A 20083-nucleotide genomic window follows, 5' to 3' on the forward strand; every position below is an offset into this window, starting at 1 on the left:
AAAACGGTTCAAGGAAATTAGAATGAAATGCATGACATTCTTGTGATGACTGAATAAATTGAACCTTCCTGTATTATCGTACTGTTGTTTAACATATATTCTTACATCAACTTAGTTTTAAGATCTGTTTTCCCTAGAAGATCCTAAAGAAATATGTGTTGCTTTTAGATATTTCATAGCTATTATGTTCCTCCAGCACCAGGGCCATATTTAGACAGACTAAACTCTGCCAAGAGCAATATCCAATTCCAGATTACATTTGTAGGTAATCTTCTGGCAAGCATGACCCTTAGGCATCCACAGTCATACCTCAGTAGGATCCAGGTTTTCCATGCAACATTTGCAGTGTAATTTAGGCATTTGGAGTATAATTTGTGTTCCTTAGGGGCTTTATATAACTTAGTTCTTTTCAATTTGTAGATCCTTGAAACACAGGGTTTTCATCATGTATATTCTAGAACATACAACCTTACCTAGGATTTTCTTTGTTCATAACATAATTTATTTATAGTTCAAGTAAGTTGTCCTGGATTTTTCTAATGGAGACTGAGAGACAATCTGTTAGTGATTTAGCTTTGGTAAAGGAACGCACTTTTGATGGAAATTTCATGACTGTCCCCAATTCATACACATTCTTTTGTATCACGGGGCTGTCACAGAATGTGCAAACCAGATTTCTTTGAAATGGAACTGGAAAATAGGTTTCTGTGATGCATGTCCAGCCACTGAAGGACAACTGATTCAAGAATCCAAAATACATCTAGTAAAACCGTGCAACATGTTTACAGTGTGGATGTCAAATCTCAATCTCCAGTATTTTTCTTCTACTCAAAATGCATGTTGCTGATATAGATGCAGCCTTTAGGAAAGTCATCAGACCTGCTGTAGATATCTGTAGATATCCACTACTGTCATGGGTTGCCTTCTTAATCAGTGGAGATAATGATCAAGTACTTTTGAAGTACAATTTCTCTCCTCCTAAATTTCTTCAGCTGGTCATTTCTCTCCTCCTAAATTTCTTCAACTGGTCATGTTGTATGTATGCTTGGTTTTTAATCCTTCTAACCTAATAATAAATGGAATTTAGATGACTATCTTGAAAGCACGTGCTTACATACTAGAAGCTTAAAGTTAAGTGACCAAAAAGGCAAATAGGATGCTGACAGATAGCAGATCACTTAAAGAAATGCAGAAGTGATCAGAGTTTATGTTCTCTTGTGCTCAGACTTTGGTTGTCTGTTGAAAATTGTGATAAATCCAGTATAGTTCTGTTCAGTGAGTGGTCTGCTTTTCATATATATCAATCTGAACTGAGTTTAGGATGAGAGGGAACTTAGTGTCTATGTAAAATGTTTCTCTAAAATTCATTGTTCACTAATAACAGAAGTAATAATTGACAGTAAAGCAGCTGAAATAAGCAAATGAGAAAGATTGCTTTCTTACTACACATTTCACAGCTGTTCTGGTTTTGGTTGTACTTCCTCCAGTGTTTTTTGCTCATGCCATTCTTATGTGCTCTTTTTAGTGGTCTTTTTAGAGGAATTCTTTACAGCAGCCCAACTGTAATATTTTTGTGAGTTTGGGGAACATTTTGTTTTTGTAGGACCTTGCATGAACCGAGGAAGCAGCAGGATCCACAGTGACATCTAAGAATAATTCCTTTTTATTTCCCACATGCCAAGGAAAGACTCTTTCTGGAAAGGTCAGGAGAAGCCACAGGACAGAGAGGCTCATGTTCTCATAAAGAAAAGTCTGGGGAATTCCAGTGGGTGTTCAGATTGAGAATATTAGCAGAAAAATTTGTCTTTTTTATTTTTAAATGTCAGGGCAAGATAATTAAAGGAGGTTCGGTCATAAACAAGCATTTCAAATTAAGGATTGCTATCTTAAATCTACTAATCCTTTAGTAATTGTCACACATTTACTTCTGTATGTAGGAGCTTCTATTGGATATAAGCACCACGTTGCTCAAAACTTACAGAATCATAGAATCACCAGGGTTGGAAAAGACCTCCAAGATCATCTAGTCCAACCATCCACATACCACCAATATTCCCCCAGTAAATTATGCCCTTTAGTACAACATCTAAATATTTCTTGAACACCTCCAGGCACAGTGACTCAACCACCTCCCTGGTCAGTCTGTTCCAGTGCCTGACCACTCTTTTGGAGAAGACTTTTTCCTGATACCCAGCCTGAATCTCCCCTTTTGCAACTTGAGGCCATTCCCTCTAGTCCTATCATCAGTTACCTGGGAGAAGAGGCTGACCTCCACCTCGCTTCAACCTCCTTTCTGATAGTTGTAGCGAGGGATAAGGTCTCCCCTGAGCCTCCTCTTCTCCAGACTAAAGAATCCCAGTCCCCTCAGCTGCCCTTGTAAGACTTGTACTCCAGATTCATCACCAGCTTTGTTGCCCTTCTCTTGACACATCCCAGAGCCTTGATGTCTTTCATGTAGTGAGTGGCATTGTGGATTTATGCATTGTATCTCCCTCTTAAGGTTAAGATTCCTTTTTTTTTTTTTTCTGTGTCATTAATGGGAGTGACTGGATACTCTTAAACTTGGTATGAATTTCAGTCAGTGCAGGTAAAGTAGAGATTTGAAATCAGCCCCACAGTCTTTTACTGTACCAGAAAGAGTACGAGGAGGCAAGGAGGGCAAAAAAATGTACAAATCAGAAAGCCAACTCCAATTAAAAATTGCATGTTCTGGCAGGATGCATTGGATGACAGCATATGGTGTTATTCAAGAAGCACTATATTTATCTTAACTGTCTGTGCTTTAAAATTTGGTAATTTTCCACTTCATACAAACAAAAAATGTTTTACCTGTTAGTCAGAAAATCTAATCCTCTTTCCCTTGCATGTAACTGTGTATTGCAAACAAAGTTTAGGATTTCTGATGAAAGGCAGGAAACCAAAAAGAATTATCATGCTTCATTAATCTTATTTGATGGGATAGTTTTAATTTACGTAATAAGTTTTATCATTAAAAATTGGTTCTGAGGAAATGCATGATATCACCTTGTTCCTTCTGTAACTGAAGTTCTTTTCTTTTCACTGCCATTTCTGTATAAGTGAAGATAATCTCTACAAAGAGGCCCTGATATTGACCTGTCATATCACGTGTTGCTTATCAAGTACTAAAGAAATTGAATTTCATTTTATCTGTTATCTGGAGCTTCTTATTAAATCATCCTGCGGTTCAGAGATGGTATGAGGTCAGCAGGTTCTGTCTCTTTTGCCAGCTATCCCTGGATTATTAACCTTTGGAGAATTTCTGAAGCTGTTCTTTATTTTATCCCATAACATTGAGTTAAATCTTTTTGATCCATAAATTGTTGCAAGTGAATACCATGTGCATGTAATTCTCTTACTTAATGCTGTTTCTGAATAAGAAATGAGGACTTAGTAGTCTGTATAAATGTAGAAATCTCTCTTACTATTCTAGGTTTTTGGTTTTTGGTTTTTTTGTTTTTTGTTTGTTTGTTTTTGTTTTTCTGTTCTCTTTATATTCTCTCAGTGCTTCTGTTTTTAATTGGTAAATGTAACAACAGTCAGACTGGGTGATGGATCTGAGTAAGAGAGCAAATAGTAGTATTTGTTAGAAAAGACATGCAACTAGGGTGATGAGGAGGAAGATAATGGCGTTCGGGTGCAGCAAAAGACAGGCAGTAAACAGCAGTGAGAAATGTATGGAGGTAATAGCAGTGGCTGTGGACAAGGTGGATCTGGTGGAGGGAAGCATGTTCCTGGGAGAGGGGCTTGGGAGGATGGGGCAGTAGGTTTAGTGGAAGAAATGATGCAGACTGAAGGGCATTCTGAGGCAAAATAGTACAAATTGTGCCCTGCAGTCCCCAGTTAAGATTCAGTTTGAACTGGTCCTTTCCTCAGCTTCTCATATGAAGAACAAATTACATATTTTCACTGATCTAAAAATTTGCACTGCAACACCATCACCAAACCCTCCATATGTCTCATGGCTGTGTTTCTTTTGGAGGATGTGACTCTGCCAGTCAGGATGTTCATGCTTAAGAGCTTGAGACAGTCTCAGGATATTGAATTTCAGCAACAGGAGGCCAAAGTGTTTTATGCCATCACCACAAGGAACCATCTTCTGTGTTAAATGTGTTTTCCATTATAGAGAAAGTCTTAAAAATATTTTAATTTTAATTTTTTATTTTTATTTTAGTTTTGAAAACAGAATTAGTTATAAAACAAAGGAAGTATTGCTTCACTCAATTTCTAAATTCAAAAAAATCTTTCAAAATCCTCCCCCTCATTGAAACTAGGTGATAGGTTTAGAATATTATCTTGGAAATGAGTAAGCCACTGTTACGCTTTCAAATTTGGTCTAGGAAAAATGGCATGAACTCTTCTAAAAAGGAGCTACAGGTTAGGAGCGTGCAGTGGAGTTTGCATTTCTGTGTTGGCAGTGGAAGGTCGAGTGTAAATGAGGTCTCTGAAGGACTGCTGCTGTGAGTCACTGCTACCTGGAATCTGAGGACTGCTCATTTTTTTCTGCTGCTGGCACTTAAATGACCTTGGAGTTTTGAACAAGTTATTAACCTTTTAGTGTCTTTTTCTCTTGCAGAATTAGCATAAACACTTATTTGTCTCACAAGGCTAATTGATAAATTAATGTTTGGAAAATAGTACAGACTTTCTGCTGTCATTAAATATTATTAAAACTCCAGCTGATAGGTAAAGAAATGAATAGATTTTGAGAGAGTCATATTTCTTCCCTCTTCAGCAGAGTGTGCCATTTTGACGTTACTAAGTCATCAAAGAAGCAAGACATTATGGACTTGAATACCCAGGCATTTTGAATAAAAGTTCTAGATATGGCTGAAAAGGAAAGAGTGGGAAACAACAATTGGGAAGGCAGGGTAAAAGTGAATTCACTAGGTTTAGTGGTACAGAAACAATATCCTGAGATCAGAAGAGAATGCATAAATTGAAATTAAACCACAGGAGGATAAAGAAAATATTTCAGTAAACTCAAGTCCCCTTAAGATAGGGAAAGGGAAAAGTGGCAGATGAGCAGTCTCTTTTGCTCCTATCTAGAATAGAATTATTCTTAATGAGATGCTGGGATTTTGGGGAAGCCTGCTCAAAAATTCAGTAATATATTATCTGAGAAAAATAATTATTGGGAGATTGCTTTCTAGTGAGGTGTTACAGATGGAGGCTTTGTGATGTGGTCGTATAAAACAACTGGTCTTTACCTCTAGAGATCCTTGAGATAAATGTTGCCTGGAGGCAGGAGTAAAATTGTTGTTTCAGAGCATCGTTTTAGAAGCAGTGGGACTGTTGGCAGAGTTTACCAAAGCTGTTGAGAGACTCGGCAGATTTTAATTACCATCTCAATATTGCAGAAGTTGTTTAATTTCTGACAAAGAAGGGAATAGTTGTGAGAAAGTGAGATCACACTCTGTCTTTCATTCTTTCCTGTTTGACTGTGGAATAAAGGATTCTTTTCAGTATCTCTTCTGATGCTGTGACACATTTGTAAAATTTGCATAAATTGTAATTTATTTTTTTTTAAGATTAACAAAACTTTTTTTTTTTCTTTTCAAGTTCTGTATTGCACAGTATGAATGCATTGTACGGCTTGTCAGGAAAGAAGCAAGATGAAAATATAGTGCTTTTTTTGCTACTGATTAGTCTGCTTCAAACAGTACTGTTTTCAATCTTCATGGTCAAATGGCTTGTACCATATTATAATTCTTTTAGCAGTTCTAATAAACTTTAAATTCAGGTTCTTCTGGTGTGGTGGATGGAAGCATAACCTGGATTAGTAGAATAAATACAGAATTGCTAATAGGGGAAGAACCAATCCATTTTAAAAGGAAAAAGAAGCCTACAGTTCAAAACAATATTTACTCTTTTAGACCTCAAAATATATCAGAGAATGTGTAACTTTCTTGTCACTTGTGTGTGTAAAAAGCTTAACAATTATTACTTCCATTTTAGAGATACTTTTTTTTTCTTTCCCCCCCTAAGCAGTGCCTGAATATGTGTTAGGTTTTTTTCTGAGTACTTAGTGTAGCCAAAGAAATACTTGTTTTGTGAAGACTCTTACCAGGTCCTTCAGTAGATTGCTGTGTTGCTTCTTTGTTTACAACTGCCTCTCACCTGTTGGTACTTGGTGAAGTGTCATTGTCTATTCTATAAAAAACTTTTTTTCCTCCTTCTCTTCTTGTCTCTTATTTCTCAAGGACCTTTTCAGTAGTATCTTTCAGCTTCACATCTCTATTGTGGCATTATACAATATGTTCAGAAGGCTACTGCCCAGGATGTCTATTTTTGCATTTGTATTTTTTCCCATATATGTGATAAATTGGTATCTAAGGGCAAAGCGAACACGTTTTTTCAAAACCCAGAAAGAGAGAGATCATAGAAGCAAATAGGCATAATTTTTTTTTCCTTCAGACTAAAAGATTTGTAGAATATCCTGAGCTGGAAAGGATTCAGAAGGATCATAGAATCATAAGAGTTGGAAGTGATACCCAAGGATCAACTCTAACCACTGGCTCCACGTAGGGCCGTCCAAAATCCAAACCCTATCTCTGAGAGCATTGTCCAGACACTTGAACTCCAGCAGCTCAGTGCCATGACAACTGCCCTGGCAAGCCTGTTCCATGCCCCCCACTCTCTGGTGAAGAACCTTTTCCTGACAGCCAACCTAACTCTCCCCTGATACAGATCCATGACATTCCCTTGGGTCCTGTTGCTGTCACCAGAGAGCAGAGCTCACTACTTTCCACCTGTTCGCTTTGTGAGGAGCTCTGGGCTGCCATGAGGCTTCCCCTTAGCATCTTCTGCTCTGGGCTGAACAAACCAAAGGACCTCAGCTACTCTTCATACATCTTGTCCTCCAGACCCTCTCATAGTTTTATGTCCTTCTTATGTTGTGGCAACCAAACTTACCCAGTGCTTGAGGTGAGATTGCACAGTGCAGAGCAGAGTGGTACAACCCTTCCCCTTGCTCAGTGGCAGTGCTGGGCCTGATACTTTCCAGGGTACTGGTGTCCCTTTGGGCTGCCAGGGCACATTGCTGGCTCAGAATCAACTTGCTGTCAAACCAGAACCCTCAGATCCTTTTCCACTGGGCTGCTCTCCTGCCTCTCCTCACCAAGTCTGTACATATACCCGGGGCTGCCTCATCCCAGGTCCAGAATCCAGCACTTGCTCTTGTTAAACTTCTTGCACCTGATAATTGTTCAGACCTCTAGGTCAAGATTTCTCTACTCTTGACAAAGTCAACAGCTCCTCCCATTTTATCATCTTTCTTAAGAAATACCTTTATGTTACATTTAGAATTTGTTTGTTCTGGTGTTTGAAACTAAAATTCTGTGGTTTGCCCTGAAAACCTTGTCTAAATAGATTATACTGATTGATATTTCCTTGTTTCAGTATACCATCTGTGCTTTTGGCTTACTGTTACCATGGTTGGGATTCTCATTTCATAAGTGCAAGTTACACAGGACACTTAGGTCCAGAAAGAGAAATGCTGTGTTTCACTTTCTTGGATGATTTCAATGGTTTTGACCTTACACCAACAAGGACACAAGGCTGCAGCTGTACCTACAGCAGGCTCTATTTTCTGTAGTGAAGAAGTATGTGTTAGCAAGGTACAAAAATCCCCTTGATATATTTCTAGTGAAACATATACATAGTGTATATGTAGTCATGGCCATGATTTTCACTGTGTAATCATTTTAATTAAGTTCAACAATAAAAGTTAGCCTTGCATGAGGAATGAATGTGTTAGAGAGATGATGAAGGATTGATGACAGCTTGGGGGGGACAGTCACGTCCTCCCCTATTGAATTTGCTTGGCGGGGGGACTTGGGTCACAGTTCAGAGATTACCATTTCAGAGCAGTGGCCAAAGTTTTAGGGATCTGAAAGAAGAGGGATATAATCGGAATATCCAAAAGGTTTTTTTACAGTATTTCTCAGGGGTTTTGTTTGAATGGATAGCCTCATTATTAAAATTAATAAACATCAGTTAATATCTGCATCATTTTTTGTAATTGCTGGCTTAGTAAGGTGATTAGCTAATTAGCATACAGCATTGCTTTGTGGCATGATAAATCATAGTGCGGTGAATGTTGACTCTTCATCACTATGATATATTATCTAATTTTCTCAGGTAAAAATAAAAATGGGAGGAAAGGGTGAAAATTAAGAAGGAAAGCCAGTGGTGACAACTGGGTGGCATTTTGGACAATTTTACATCTGCTGTCTGTATTCTCAGTTGCTTTGAATCGTTACACTATTAATAACAATTCTTCACTGTTAATAAGTCTTAATCACTGAATGAAAGTTGGAAAGAGACCCTGAAGAGGAAATAAAAGCATGGAAACTGTGGGAGTTTTTTGCTTTCAGGCACCTGCACAAAGGATGGTACTTCTTCCAGTAATACATCTGTGTGCATCTCCTTTGTTTTCACATTTCTGTAGCTATCATCTACAGAATCTTACTATTCTGTGCAAGAGTGAACATTGTTAACATTTTTCTTTTTTTTACTCTGTTTTCTAGAACCTATGAGAACACCTAAAACTTTGAAGATTGCTGAGATTCAGGCCAGACACATTGCAGTGGATTGGGAATCTTTGGGTTACAATATCACTCGTTGCCACACTTTCAATGTCACAATATGTTACCATTACTTCTGTGGACGCAACGAGAGCAAGGCAGACTGCTTGGACATGGACCCCAAAGCACCCCAGCATGTTGTGGATCATCTGCCTCCATACACAAATGTCAGCCTCAAAATGATCTTAACCAACCCAGAAGGGAGGAAGGAAAGTGAGGAGACCATTATCCAGACAGATGAAGATGGTATGCATAAACGTTGTTACAGAAATTATGTCCAAGTCTGGTCTAGACAGGTGGAAGGAATTGACTTTGTGTGCTACAGTATGTAGCCTGAAAGACTGAGGTTCTGTTCTTTAAACGTATTAATTAGCCCTAAAACAACAGCTTTAAAAATACTATAAATGTCAACTTGCATACGTAGCCCAAACTGTCCCTACAGCTCAAGTGAAACTGAATTTCTGTCTTGCAAGAAAAAAAGGTTCATTTCCCAGTCATTGCAAAAATGTGTTAATGCAGGTGACAAGAAACACGTGGTGGTAAAGGCTTCTTCATTGTCATTTTAGGCATGCTATTTGAAAAAGAATATAATCTGTACATGGTATTTAAATATGCAGTTTGATGGCTTAAGACTGTTCAAGATTTGCAGGTCTTCTATTTGACCAATAATTTATTTATGTTCTAGGTTACAGTATAGTGTATTTAACAGTTTTAAAACACCTACCAGATTAAAGTAATATTTCAGCAACTCCTCTTTAAAATGCTCTGGATGAAATTTCATTGACACGAGGCAGGTTTAACTTACCACAGTCTGAGAGAAATAAAGAATAGACGTAGACAGTGATGGTGACATTCTTCTAAGAATACTGGCATTAAAGAAATTAAAATAGATACTTTCTTTAATAAGGCTACAGCTGTGGAAACAATGAGCAATTTGAGTTTCCTTTTTTTATCTTTAGATTTTATTGAAATATTGTCAACAACAAAATCAAAATAGGTATTTCCGTAGGGGTTAAAAAAACTAAAATGATTATTTGGGGTAATGTATGAGCATAGCTACATAAAAAGATAAACTTTTAAGAAGTAGCATGATTCCTTGCTTATAAAATAAATGAGAACAATATATGGCTATATATATGGATAGCAAGGTTAGAAACTGGTGGCACTTTTTTGCGATATATTTTCAGTTTTACAAGAAATGGAAGAAGAATATGTTTACTGTTGCAATAAAGAAAGAAAAACAGCTGATTAAAATAGTCAGAGTATGAGGAGCTGTAGAAAGCTATAGTGGTAGGGATGCATCACATGAAGATTTATTGACAAGTTCAAAATTAGAATGTTTCATGCTATTCAAATTTTAGCATTATTTTATTTAAAATTAATTATAAATATAAGTCATGATGAATTATTTCTTTATCTGTACTTACGATGTATTTATGGTCGCTCTTTTCCTTGAGGTTAAAAAAAAAAAGAAAAAGTAGTAGCAATATTCAGTGTCCATGGAAAAATAGCTTTCTTTTTCTTTTTAATTCCATTTTCAAGGAGGGTTATGGTTTCTGATAGTCTTTATGTAGTTGGGTATGCAGTGATGGTAGTTGCTCATCACAGAAGTGATTGTGAAGAGCAGAGTCAGGTGCATATATTTTGTCTTCTGTTTTTGTTGTGGGATACTCATCGAAAATTATACACATCAGGCAGTCTTTTGGAGTAGCATGTCAGCAGGGAACAGAATTTGCTAAGGTACACTATTTCAAGCAAGTGCTATTTTCATGGAAGAATTAATGCACTTTGAAGGGTATAGTCAGACACAGTGGTGATGGTTATGCTTGTAACCTAGAAATACCCTCTTGTGAGACCAAGTCAGTGATTCTGTTGGGAGTAAAATGCATGTTTTTGATTATGCACTATTGATTAAATTGGAAGTGTGTGTCCGTTTAGTCATATATTTCAAAGTACGTGACATGTAAGCAAGATGCAATCATGAGGGCTGTTAGCCATCATAGAGGGTCAAAGAGATATTCACACCTGCATGGTTCTTTGAGATCTTACAGCAGTACTAAACTAATTTCCGTAGTTAACTGTATTTGTGTAGGGTGTGAGTTCAGTCTAATATCTGAGTGATTAAGTTTCCATCTAAACTGTGTGAAAAGACAGTTTGCTGCCTAAAGCAGGATTCAAACTAGAAGCATGAGAGCTACAGTAAAATGCGTAGTCCTGTGCCCCACATATTTCACATACAGTCAGAAGTAGCCTCATTGTAATCATGCTTTTTGTAGGTTTTGTAGAATTAACGTGATTTTCATTACAATCTGGGGCCATGACCACTTTCTGGAATCTGTAAATTGTTGAAATTGAAGATACCTGCCCCAATGGTTTCCTCTCTTCTTCTTTCCCATTTTGACCTCATCTTCTGTTGCTCTATCCATTTTCCCCATGCTTCCATGTCTTTTTCCCTTCTCTTTTATTTATTTATTTATTTGTTTGTTTGTTACCCTTCATCTCTTCTTCTGTCACCCTGCCAGAAACTTTTTACACTTTTGAAAATCTAGGATTCTTTAAATTCAGAGGATGTTGGACTTATATGGATCTCTGGTGTCACAAAAGCCAGAGCACTGAGTGATAACTGAGCAGCATATCATGCCAGGAGCAAAATTAATTCAGAAAATGCTTAGTAAAAGGGTAGGGTAAGTTTCAGAAGCTCTTCAGACCTCTTGAGCCATGACTGACAAGTGAAGAAGCTGTTAGTAGCTTATTATTCAAAACCTGGATGAAAGGAAAGCCAAGAGTATCAAACAGCCCCAAAATAGCCCTTCTTCTGACTAGAGCTGAATACTTGTTGACTTAAGTATTTCAGTTTAACTGGAGTCGGTAAAAATTAATTTTTAATGTAGTAATTTGTGTGGAGCTGAATTCCACAAAAACTTGAAGTACCAGCAATGTACTGCTAGTTTTTACAAAAAGAATAAGAAAACAAGGAAATATTTGACTAGTTTACAGCTGAATTACCATCTTTCATTGGGAGAGACCACTAAGATTTGGAACAAGCTCTTGCTGTGTAGCTTGGGTTTGAATGTGTTTGAAAGACTCAATACAGGGGAAAAAAGAAAGAAAAAAAAAAAAAGAAGTAAGGTTTACCTGTGCAGCCTGCTGTAGGGAGCCTGCTTTGCAGGGAGGTTGGACTCGATGATCTCTAGAGGTCCCTTTCAATACCTACAATTCTGTGATTCTTTGAAATCTGGGGATGCATGCATGCAGGACAAAGACATGTTGAACAAAGTACAAAAACTATCCATGACTTTATCATTTTACATAAATCAGCAATCTATGCACATTCTCGGAGCTGCATGACACAGGTGCTGCAAACTCAAAGGAGCCCTTTTTAAAAGCAATGTATGGTGGATGGAATTAATGAATATAGAAGTTTCCTTAATTTTTAGTTGGAAACAGATGCAGAAAATGGTGAATTAGCAGAAATAGTGACAGTCATTTAGAGAGAACAACTGTGGAGAAAGCAAATTGTGAATTTGATGATTTTGTACCTAGTGAAGGAATGACAACTAATACCAAAGAACAACTAATTGAAAAGGTCATATGTCATAGGATAAGTGCCCTTTTAGGGGTGTAAAGTGTACCAAAGCTTTGGTCACACACTCATTGGAAATAAGTGAGGCACCCTGATCTTTTGGAGGGTGTAGTTCATTCAGCTCTATAGAGATGCATAGCACTACAGCACAGGGCTATGACACCCAGTATACAACTCTACCACTATTCTCACTTCTTGGAAAATTTCAGCTGGCTCACCATTTGGAGAAACAGCTGGGTAAGAGGGAAATGTTACATAGACAGGACCAAAAAAAAGAAAAAAAAGAAAAGAAAAACTAAAATGTTTTGTATATTACCATAATACAAAAATCTGAAATACGTTCCTCCAACTGCAAGAGAGAGGAATTTATAGTTGACATCTACTATTTTTCCATTTTTGTTAGTAGACTGTAAGTTGCCTTTAGAAATACATATATATACTCTTTTTTTTTTTTCCCCACGTTCAGCATTTGTTATAAAAGGGATTGTTTCCTTTGTGCTTTTTCAAGCTGTTCTGGCACCCCAGGAAAATATTGGAGAAAAAAAAGAGGAGATATATGTCTCGATCAAAGGAAACAAAAAATGCTTCAAGGAGCTTTGGAAGAACATAGACATAAAACTCTGCTTGTAACATAGTTCAAGTAACAAAAATAGCACACCTGGGAGAAAAGTTAATGCAGCAAGATGAGCAGGCAAGATGAGTAAGCCTGATGCAGCAAAGGAGGGTTGCAAAGACTACTTGAAATAGCAAACTGTCTTGAAAAAAAGTGTAACTTAGCTGAGTGACGTGCACAGATGTCAAGTGAATGCCAAATACTAATCTTACTGGAAATTGGCAGGTAGTTACAGTTAATAAAGTAAAACTCATGATGAAATGATAAAGAATTTGATGTAAAGTTATCCGTGTATGCCCTCACTAAAAGCACTGACTTCAGTCCCTGACGAAAAAGGGAGATAAATGCACTACATTTATTGTGTCGTGGCAAAACTTAGTGTTGATATAATCAAATAGGAAGGAAGTTTTACATCTTGAGCAGCAGCAAACGGAAACTGGTTATAAATGCTCCACTGCCCTTCATAAAAGGAGCCTGGAATGACCTGCTTGTCCATCAGCTCCTGAAAATAACCCCAATCATTTTTTCAGATGATAGGTAGGATTTGCTAACAGCATGTAATTGAAAGAGAGGAAAGTGATGGTAGAAAGGCATGTGAACACTTTTTATTTAAAACATCAGAAAACTTGATTTGTGAGAAAGAAAGAAAAATATTGAAATTATTGACTCTTTAGGTCAGATTTATTTTAGACTTACACTGAATGAACAGCAAATGAAATAAGTTGCTTAAAGCTATTGCAGGGAGTAGAAGTACAAGTTAGGTTTTATATTAATACCTCAGGAAAAATTGGCTCTGGAACACAGAATTATTTACGCTGGCTGAAACAACTTTCTACTTTCATTTCCTTTAGTTGCCTATATTAGAAGCTTTATAGCTGAAAAAGTGATATGCAGTATGAGGTGCTTTTTGGCAATGGTGTGTTTGACATAATTACACCTGAAAGCAGGCCAGGATTAACAGTTATTGAAGCTCTCTGCAATGGGGTGAGGAGTAATGTATAGGCCTTATAATTGCCTTCATTGACAGCCCATGTGCTACTTCAATCTGGCATCAAGTACTGATTTGCATGGTTTTAGTAAGTTGTGCAGTTGCCATTTTGTCAGTTTGTAAGGTTATTTTTACCCTAAAACGAACAAATGTTTCCAAATCCCAGAGCTGAGAAGTGCCAAAGTCCATATTTGAGACAAAAAGGCTTTAAACAGCAAAATGCACTGGGCAGCCATGCCCAACGCCCATAGCTCAGCAAATGCTGAATGTGCAGGTTCAGCCCTGCATGATATTTGTATCCATATCTATGACAAATGCTGCCACCACTGAGACTGATGAGCCACTGCCAGTTGGCATAGCAAATAGCTTGATCATAAGCATTTATATTTGTTGTGTTTGTATTTTTATATCATGGGGAAGTTACGTGGGCCTGGAGGTGGCAACTGCAGATGTGAGCCAGTTGGAAGCATAAGCTAATATGATAAATCCTAGCTTTTTTCCCTCAGAGCAAATGTAAAGGCTGGACATTTTAATTGCTTATAACACTTAAATGGTAGAAGAGATTCTCTTTCACCATCTCCTGGAAACAGAACATCTGCCTTCTGAGGATGGCTATAAGCTTTGTTGCTGGTATACTTTACTTCAAAGTAAACCCTTTATTACAAAGGAATTTTTCCTATACCTGTGCATATATCTACACACAGCTTTTACTGTATTGCATAATAATACTCTGCATGACTTTCATAGAGCATGGTAATAAAAATGCTCTGTTTACATGCACTTTTTTATTATGTAGCGGGAAAACAGAAGCAATATAAATTCAATTTTATAGAGGCTGGTGTCAGTTTGTACATTGTTCTCCCAGAAATAAAGTATTATAAATTTCCTGTTAAGTTAGTGTACAACAAGGTTTAAGTGACACTATTTGTGAATAAAAATTTATTTGTGTCTGTGACATAGTTTAATGCAAATATATTACTCAAAAATGAATTGGTTTTATGTCAGATTGATAGCTTGTAATTATGTTCTGCATAGTTTTTACAGAAGTCCACCACATTACTTTTGTAGAACAAAAACTTATCAGCTATTCACTATACAAATACATAGTTTCGTAACAGGGCTCTGGAAATGCATCTAAATCCTGAAAGATGAACTTGTAACATTTCCCCTATACAAACATTGCTAAAACTTAAATTAGTTTTATGTTCCTTTTTGTTTGTTTGTTTTTTCCATGTTTTTTACATTTGTATACCTTTTTTTTTAATAGAAAAATAGTTTGAGATTTTGTTTTGTGAGGATTTTTTTGTTTGTTTTTTGCTTAAGATCATAATCTTTTAGAGTCACAGAATCACAGAATTGTCTGAGTTGGAAGGGACCCTTAATGTCATTTAGTCCAACTCCCCTGAAATGAACAGGGACATGCACAGCTAGATCAGGGTGGATGCTCAGTGTTCCATCCAGCCTGGCCTTGAATGTTTCCATGGACATTCCACCATCTCTCTGGACAACCTGTTCCAGTGCCTCACCACCCTTATTGTAAAAAGTTTTTCTGTAAACCATATAGTTCACAACCCTCCTAAATAATTTATTTTCCTCTGCTAAGCGTAAGTCTGAACCTGGTGGAAGCTTGACCTAGAATAATGTATATAAGACTGTTTGCTGTTGTCACTCAGAGATGGTGGGTTCACACTTCACAAAGTCAGCAAATGGAAAGAAAATCAATGGGACCAGAATCTTTTTAAAGAGAGGGTGCAGAGGCTAAAATGTTAGAGCACAACTTCTTTGATAGCTACATACACTATTTGAATTATTCAGATAGTTGGCCATTGACATGGAATCTTAAGTAATGTACTTCTCTTAAATATACACTTGTAGTAGTCATGGATGATTTGATTTACGGTAGGCTATCTATAAAGACAAGAAGAAGAGCTCGCTTAGAAAGGAAAAGGGGGCTGACAAGGTAGCCACGATGCCCAAAAGTGAGCTATGGGACTTCTAGAGATGCACACACATACCTATAGGGAGTCTATCTTTTGGGCTCCTTGTGTGGTGGCTTCTGAAAGATGCTGCCAGCAGAAAGATGATGTTTATCTGAATGTTTTTCACTTGCGTACTTCTTAAAGATTGTATAAAAGAGTGGGAGGCTCTGAATACTGCTTTTCAAAAGGCAAACCTTGAAGTGTTTCTTAACACCTTTGCAATCCTTTTGGAAGTTGGAGGGAATAGATAGTAATGGCTACCCAAATGGAAGAGTGCAGTTTGGGTCTTCACTGTAGTGTTATCGTCTGGTCATATTGCAGTTGGTTTTTTGTTGTTGAGGGCAAGTTTTTGTTTGTGGTGTTGGGGCTTTTTTTTATGACTTTCTCCCATTTTTTTTCTTTTTTTTTTTTTTTAATTTTTGTGTGTAACTAGTACTAGCCTGAGGACAAAGACATGAAAATACAAACATGGAAGATTAGATATTATTTTGACTAATGAGATGAATGGAATATGTGTGCTTGCTCACAGCGCGTTTTTTAAGCAAATACTTCTGCTTCACACCTTCCTCACTTTCCTTTGGTAAACCTATGCAAATAATATGTTGTTACAGTGGTTTAATTGAAAAAATGGAAGGGAAGAAGATGCTTCAAACCCACCAAAATGTGTCCTTCAAACTAAAGCTTTCTCTTCCTTTTTCTAACCATTTCAACATATATTTCTTTCTTTGCTTTAACTCTAGCTGAGCTCTCAAATAATTGAAGTTGTTCACAATCTTCATTTTTGGTGAATTTATGGGATGGCTGAGGTACATGGGAATTATTGCTCTCTTTCTCTAGATACTTTCTCTGCTTTCTGACCTTGTTTTTACTGGGATTCTCAGCAAGCTGCTCATCACTATCCTAGCTTCTGTTCTCCTGGCCTTCTCTTGCCAGTAGGAAGAGAAGCATAAAAATAACTGGGATGATGATATTCCTGTCAGTTTAACACTGCTGCTGCCACAAGCAAATAATTTTATAGCATAGAAGAGAAAAATAGGGCCATACAATGAAAAGAGCTCAGAGGTTTCTCCCACTTGGCAGAAATGTAGGAGTCTTTATGCAAGCCTGAAACTTGGAGCTTTGTACCCAGATTCAATTAAATGTGAAGCATATTCTTTAAAAGCATCACAGAAAAAGGTATTTTACAGGGTTTTGAGCAATTATGTCTGTATTTTTTAATGTCATATGCTTTAATATGCTTTATTGTCAAATTTCGTATTTTGTGTGTATGTCCTGGTGCATTTGTATGGTCTGTCTTAAACACAGACGTGTGCATACAGATACACATGCACATCTAGGAAAAAACAGAGTATATTCATACCTCATTTCAGATGTAGAGACAAAAAAAAGTGAAGCATTCCTGTGCAAAACAAAGCATTGCCTACAGCAAATCTGTGAATGCCACAAACAACGCAAAGGGGCTGTCATGGCATATCAGCCTTTATCCAGTCCCCAGTCCATATCAGTACACTGAAGCAAAACAGCAGTGTGTGATTTTAGTTAACTTCTCCCAAGTCTTAGCTTGACAGATGGGTAAACAGTTTCTGTGAAGCTCTCCTCTGTTTACTGCTAGCTCCTCTGACTCCATGAATTTATTATTAATGTACTAAACGATGTTGCTTGTACCAAGGGTCAGATTATCATTTACAACTTCCTTGCAGACTGAAATGAAACATGTTACTGGGGCACACCACACACACCATGGTACTGCTAGCATAGTGCCCTGCACCTCCTTTGATCCAGTGATTATTAATTTATTTTTACTCTTTGTAAAATGTGAATATGCTTTGAAAATTAATGCTCAGGAAATGTCATGCACTGGGCTCAGTGGATGTTTGACCGAAAAAGACAAGCTAATTGAGGAGGAGGGGGGAGAGGGAGTATATGTCAACATATTGACAGCTTGAGAGACTGAAGATTTTGACAATTTGGCTTTTTTTTTTGAGGGAGGAGGGTGTTTCTTTGGTTTTAGGGTTTCTTCAGGTAGTCTTATCCTTATTCCTTCAGCATGTATGCCTGCAAACATAGGTGAGCTGCTGTGGTTAAAAAGGAACCATGTGTATGAGCAAAAATATTCTGTGAGCTGGAAGGGGAGATAACTAAGCACTCCCACCTGGCATTGATAGGATTACCGGGCACTGCGAATCACTCAGGCAAAGAGGCCTGAGATGACACTTCAGACTTTTTATTACAGCAAGGATATTGGTTCCATTTAAAATAAGAAAGTAGGGTCATCTTAGTGCGGTTCAGTTCAAAGCTTTGAAAATATCTTTTATTTGACAGATTTGAAGTAAGCGGTTTTGATCTTTCTGCAGTGGGAGCGCTGTAGCTGTTGAAAGCAGTGGCAGCTGAACTGCTGTTTTCTTATGCCCAGCTCCCCTTTAAGACAACAAATCATAAGAAGGGGTGACTGAAAATTATTTTGTAAGCATTTCTCTCATTTGAAACATGCTGTATATATAGGCTTTCTTTCCTTTGATTTTTTCTTTTTAAAAGGATTTTAAAACCATGTAGTCCTTGTCCTATGATATGCATATTACAGAGTTCCCTGAACACCTGAAGTAATAATCTAACCTGAACCACTTCCCCTGGCTATATTACAAGAGAATTTGACTTTGCATTAAGTTTTGAAAACCGTATGTGGGGATAACATTTCAACTTCATGCTCTGTCTTCATTGTGAATGACAAAATATGCTTTGAAGTGCTTTTCATACTCTCTAGCACTATCTTTTGCATGTGAATGAATGCTAATAAAAATAGACCTGTGCTGACTTTCAATTTTAATAGGATGTTCTGCCATCTCTTTAATTTGTCTGTCTCCTGAATTTAAGTTTTATTTTGTTTGTAGTTCCAGGACCTATACCTGCCAAGTCAGTGAAAGGAACTCCTTTCGAAGATAAGATCTTCCTCAACTGGAAGGAACCTGTGGACCCAAATGGCATCATCACTCAGTATGAGGTAATCATCAAACAGCTGACAAGCATACAGGATAGGACTAGGAGAGGTGGCTGGTGGTGGTTGCTTCTTCTCTGAAGGCGGACTGTTCAATTAGACACTGCCTTCACTTAAAGAATACTGGAATAGATGCTCAAAATTTATAATTGTGGTGTATGCATTGTTGCCTGAGTAGCCCTGTCTAATATCTTCAGCAAGTGAATGTAACAGTGTTACAAACCACATGGCAAGTGCTAATTTTAAAAATCTTGTATCGTTACTATTCGTCCTTCCAAGGCCATGATAAACATAACCTGTGAAATTTTATTTGTTGGAAGAGAAGGTTACTTGAAAGGTAAGAAGATTATTAAATTTGGAAGCACCTTTTTTAACTCTGTGAGATCTTTGGATATCATCCCTCAGAGAAACCTGCATATATATTCAATTTAGAATGTGTTTAATACATCAGCCTTCTGGTGACTTCTGCAGAAGACTGGCAGGTAGCTTTTCTAAAAATGAACTGATATGGGAAAAGATTGCCATCCTCTCCATCAGCCTTTTTAAGGAACAAAAGCTACAATTTTGTGTAGCAATGATTTTTAGAAGGCAGAGAAACTAAAAAGCCAAACAGACCCCCCTTGAATAAGTGTTGTGGTTTGATACTGGTAGGCAGCCAAGCACCACCCAACCTCTCACTCACTCTTCCCGATGGGAATGGAAGAGAAAATTGTAAAGGTAAAAGTGAGAAAAAGCATAGGTTGAGATAAAGACAGTTTACTAAGTAAAGTAAAGCTGCACAGACAAGCAAAGAAAAACAAAGAGCTCGTTCACTTTTTCTCATAGACAGGCAAATGTTCACCCATTTCCAAGAAATCGAGGCTTTATCACCTCTATATAGAGAGACAGACATTGCAATGGTGAGAAATGAAGCACATACATATGCCCTTTCAAATGAAGCAGACTGGACAGTAACACACATCAAGTACACATGGTATCTCTGAGAAAACTGAGTAGTGAGTAGTTAGTTGAATATATGATTTTTGTTTCATTTCCATCCAAGCTAACTTAATCCCCTTGTGCTGAAACCGTAACAAAATTTTGGAAATAATCTTTTTTTTCCAGGTGAGCTACAGCAGTATACGGTCGTTTGATCCTGCAGTTCCAGTGGCAGGACCTCCACAAACTGTGTCAAAACTGTGGAACAGCACACACCACGTCTTTTCACATTTACATCCTGGGACTACTTACCAGTTCTTTTTACGTGCAAGCACTGTCAAGGGGTTTGGGCCAGCAACCACAATCAATGTAACAACCAACATTTCAGGTAAAAAAAAAAAAAA

General features: G+C 37.4%; 1 protein-coding gene across 1 annotated transcript in view; it reads left to right on the forward strand.

Annotated features, from left to right (window-relative positions):
• Positions 1–20083, forward strand: part of LOC104909792 (receptor-type tyrosine-protein phosphatase kappa-like) — a 129649-nt gene that overhangs the window by 15178 nt on the left and 94388 nt on the right. Inside the window, exons 2-4 of the mRNA XM_010707399.3 lie at positions 8550–8852; positions 18658–18767; positions 19866–20067. Coding sequence (XP_010705701.2) covers positions 8550–8852; positions 18658–18767; positions 19866–20067 — 615 coding nt within the window. The remainder of the gene's footprint in view (positions 1–8549; positions 8853–18657; positions 18768–19865; positions 20068–20083) is intronic.

This window comes from Meleagris gallopavo, chromosome 2 (assembly GCF_000146605.3).
Source record: "Meleagris gallopavo isolate NT-WF06-2002-E0010 breed Aviagen turkey brand Nicholas breeding stock chromosome 2, Turkey_5.1, whole genome shotgun sequence".
Taxonomy (NCBI): domain Eukaryota; kingdom Metazoa; phylum Chordata; class Aves; order Galliformes; family Phasianidae; genus Meleagris; species Meleagris gallopavo.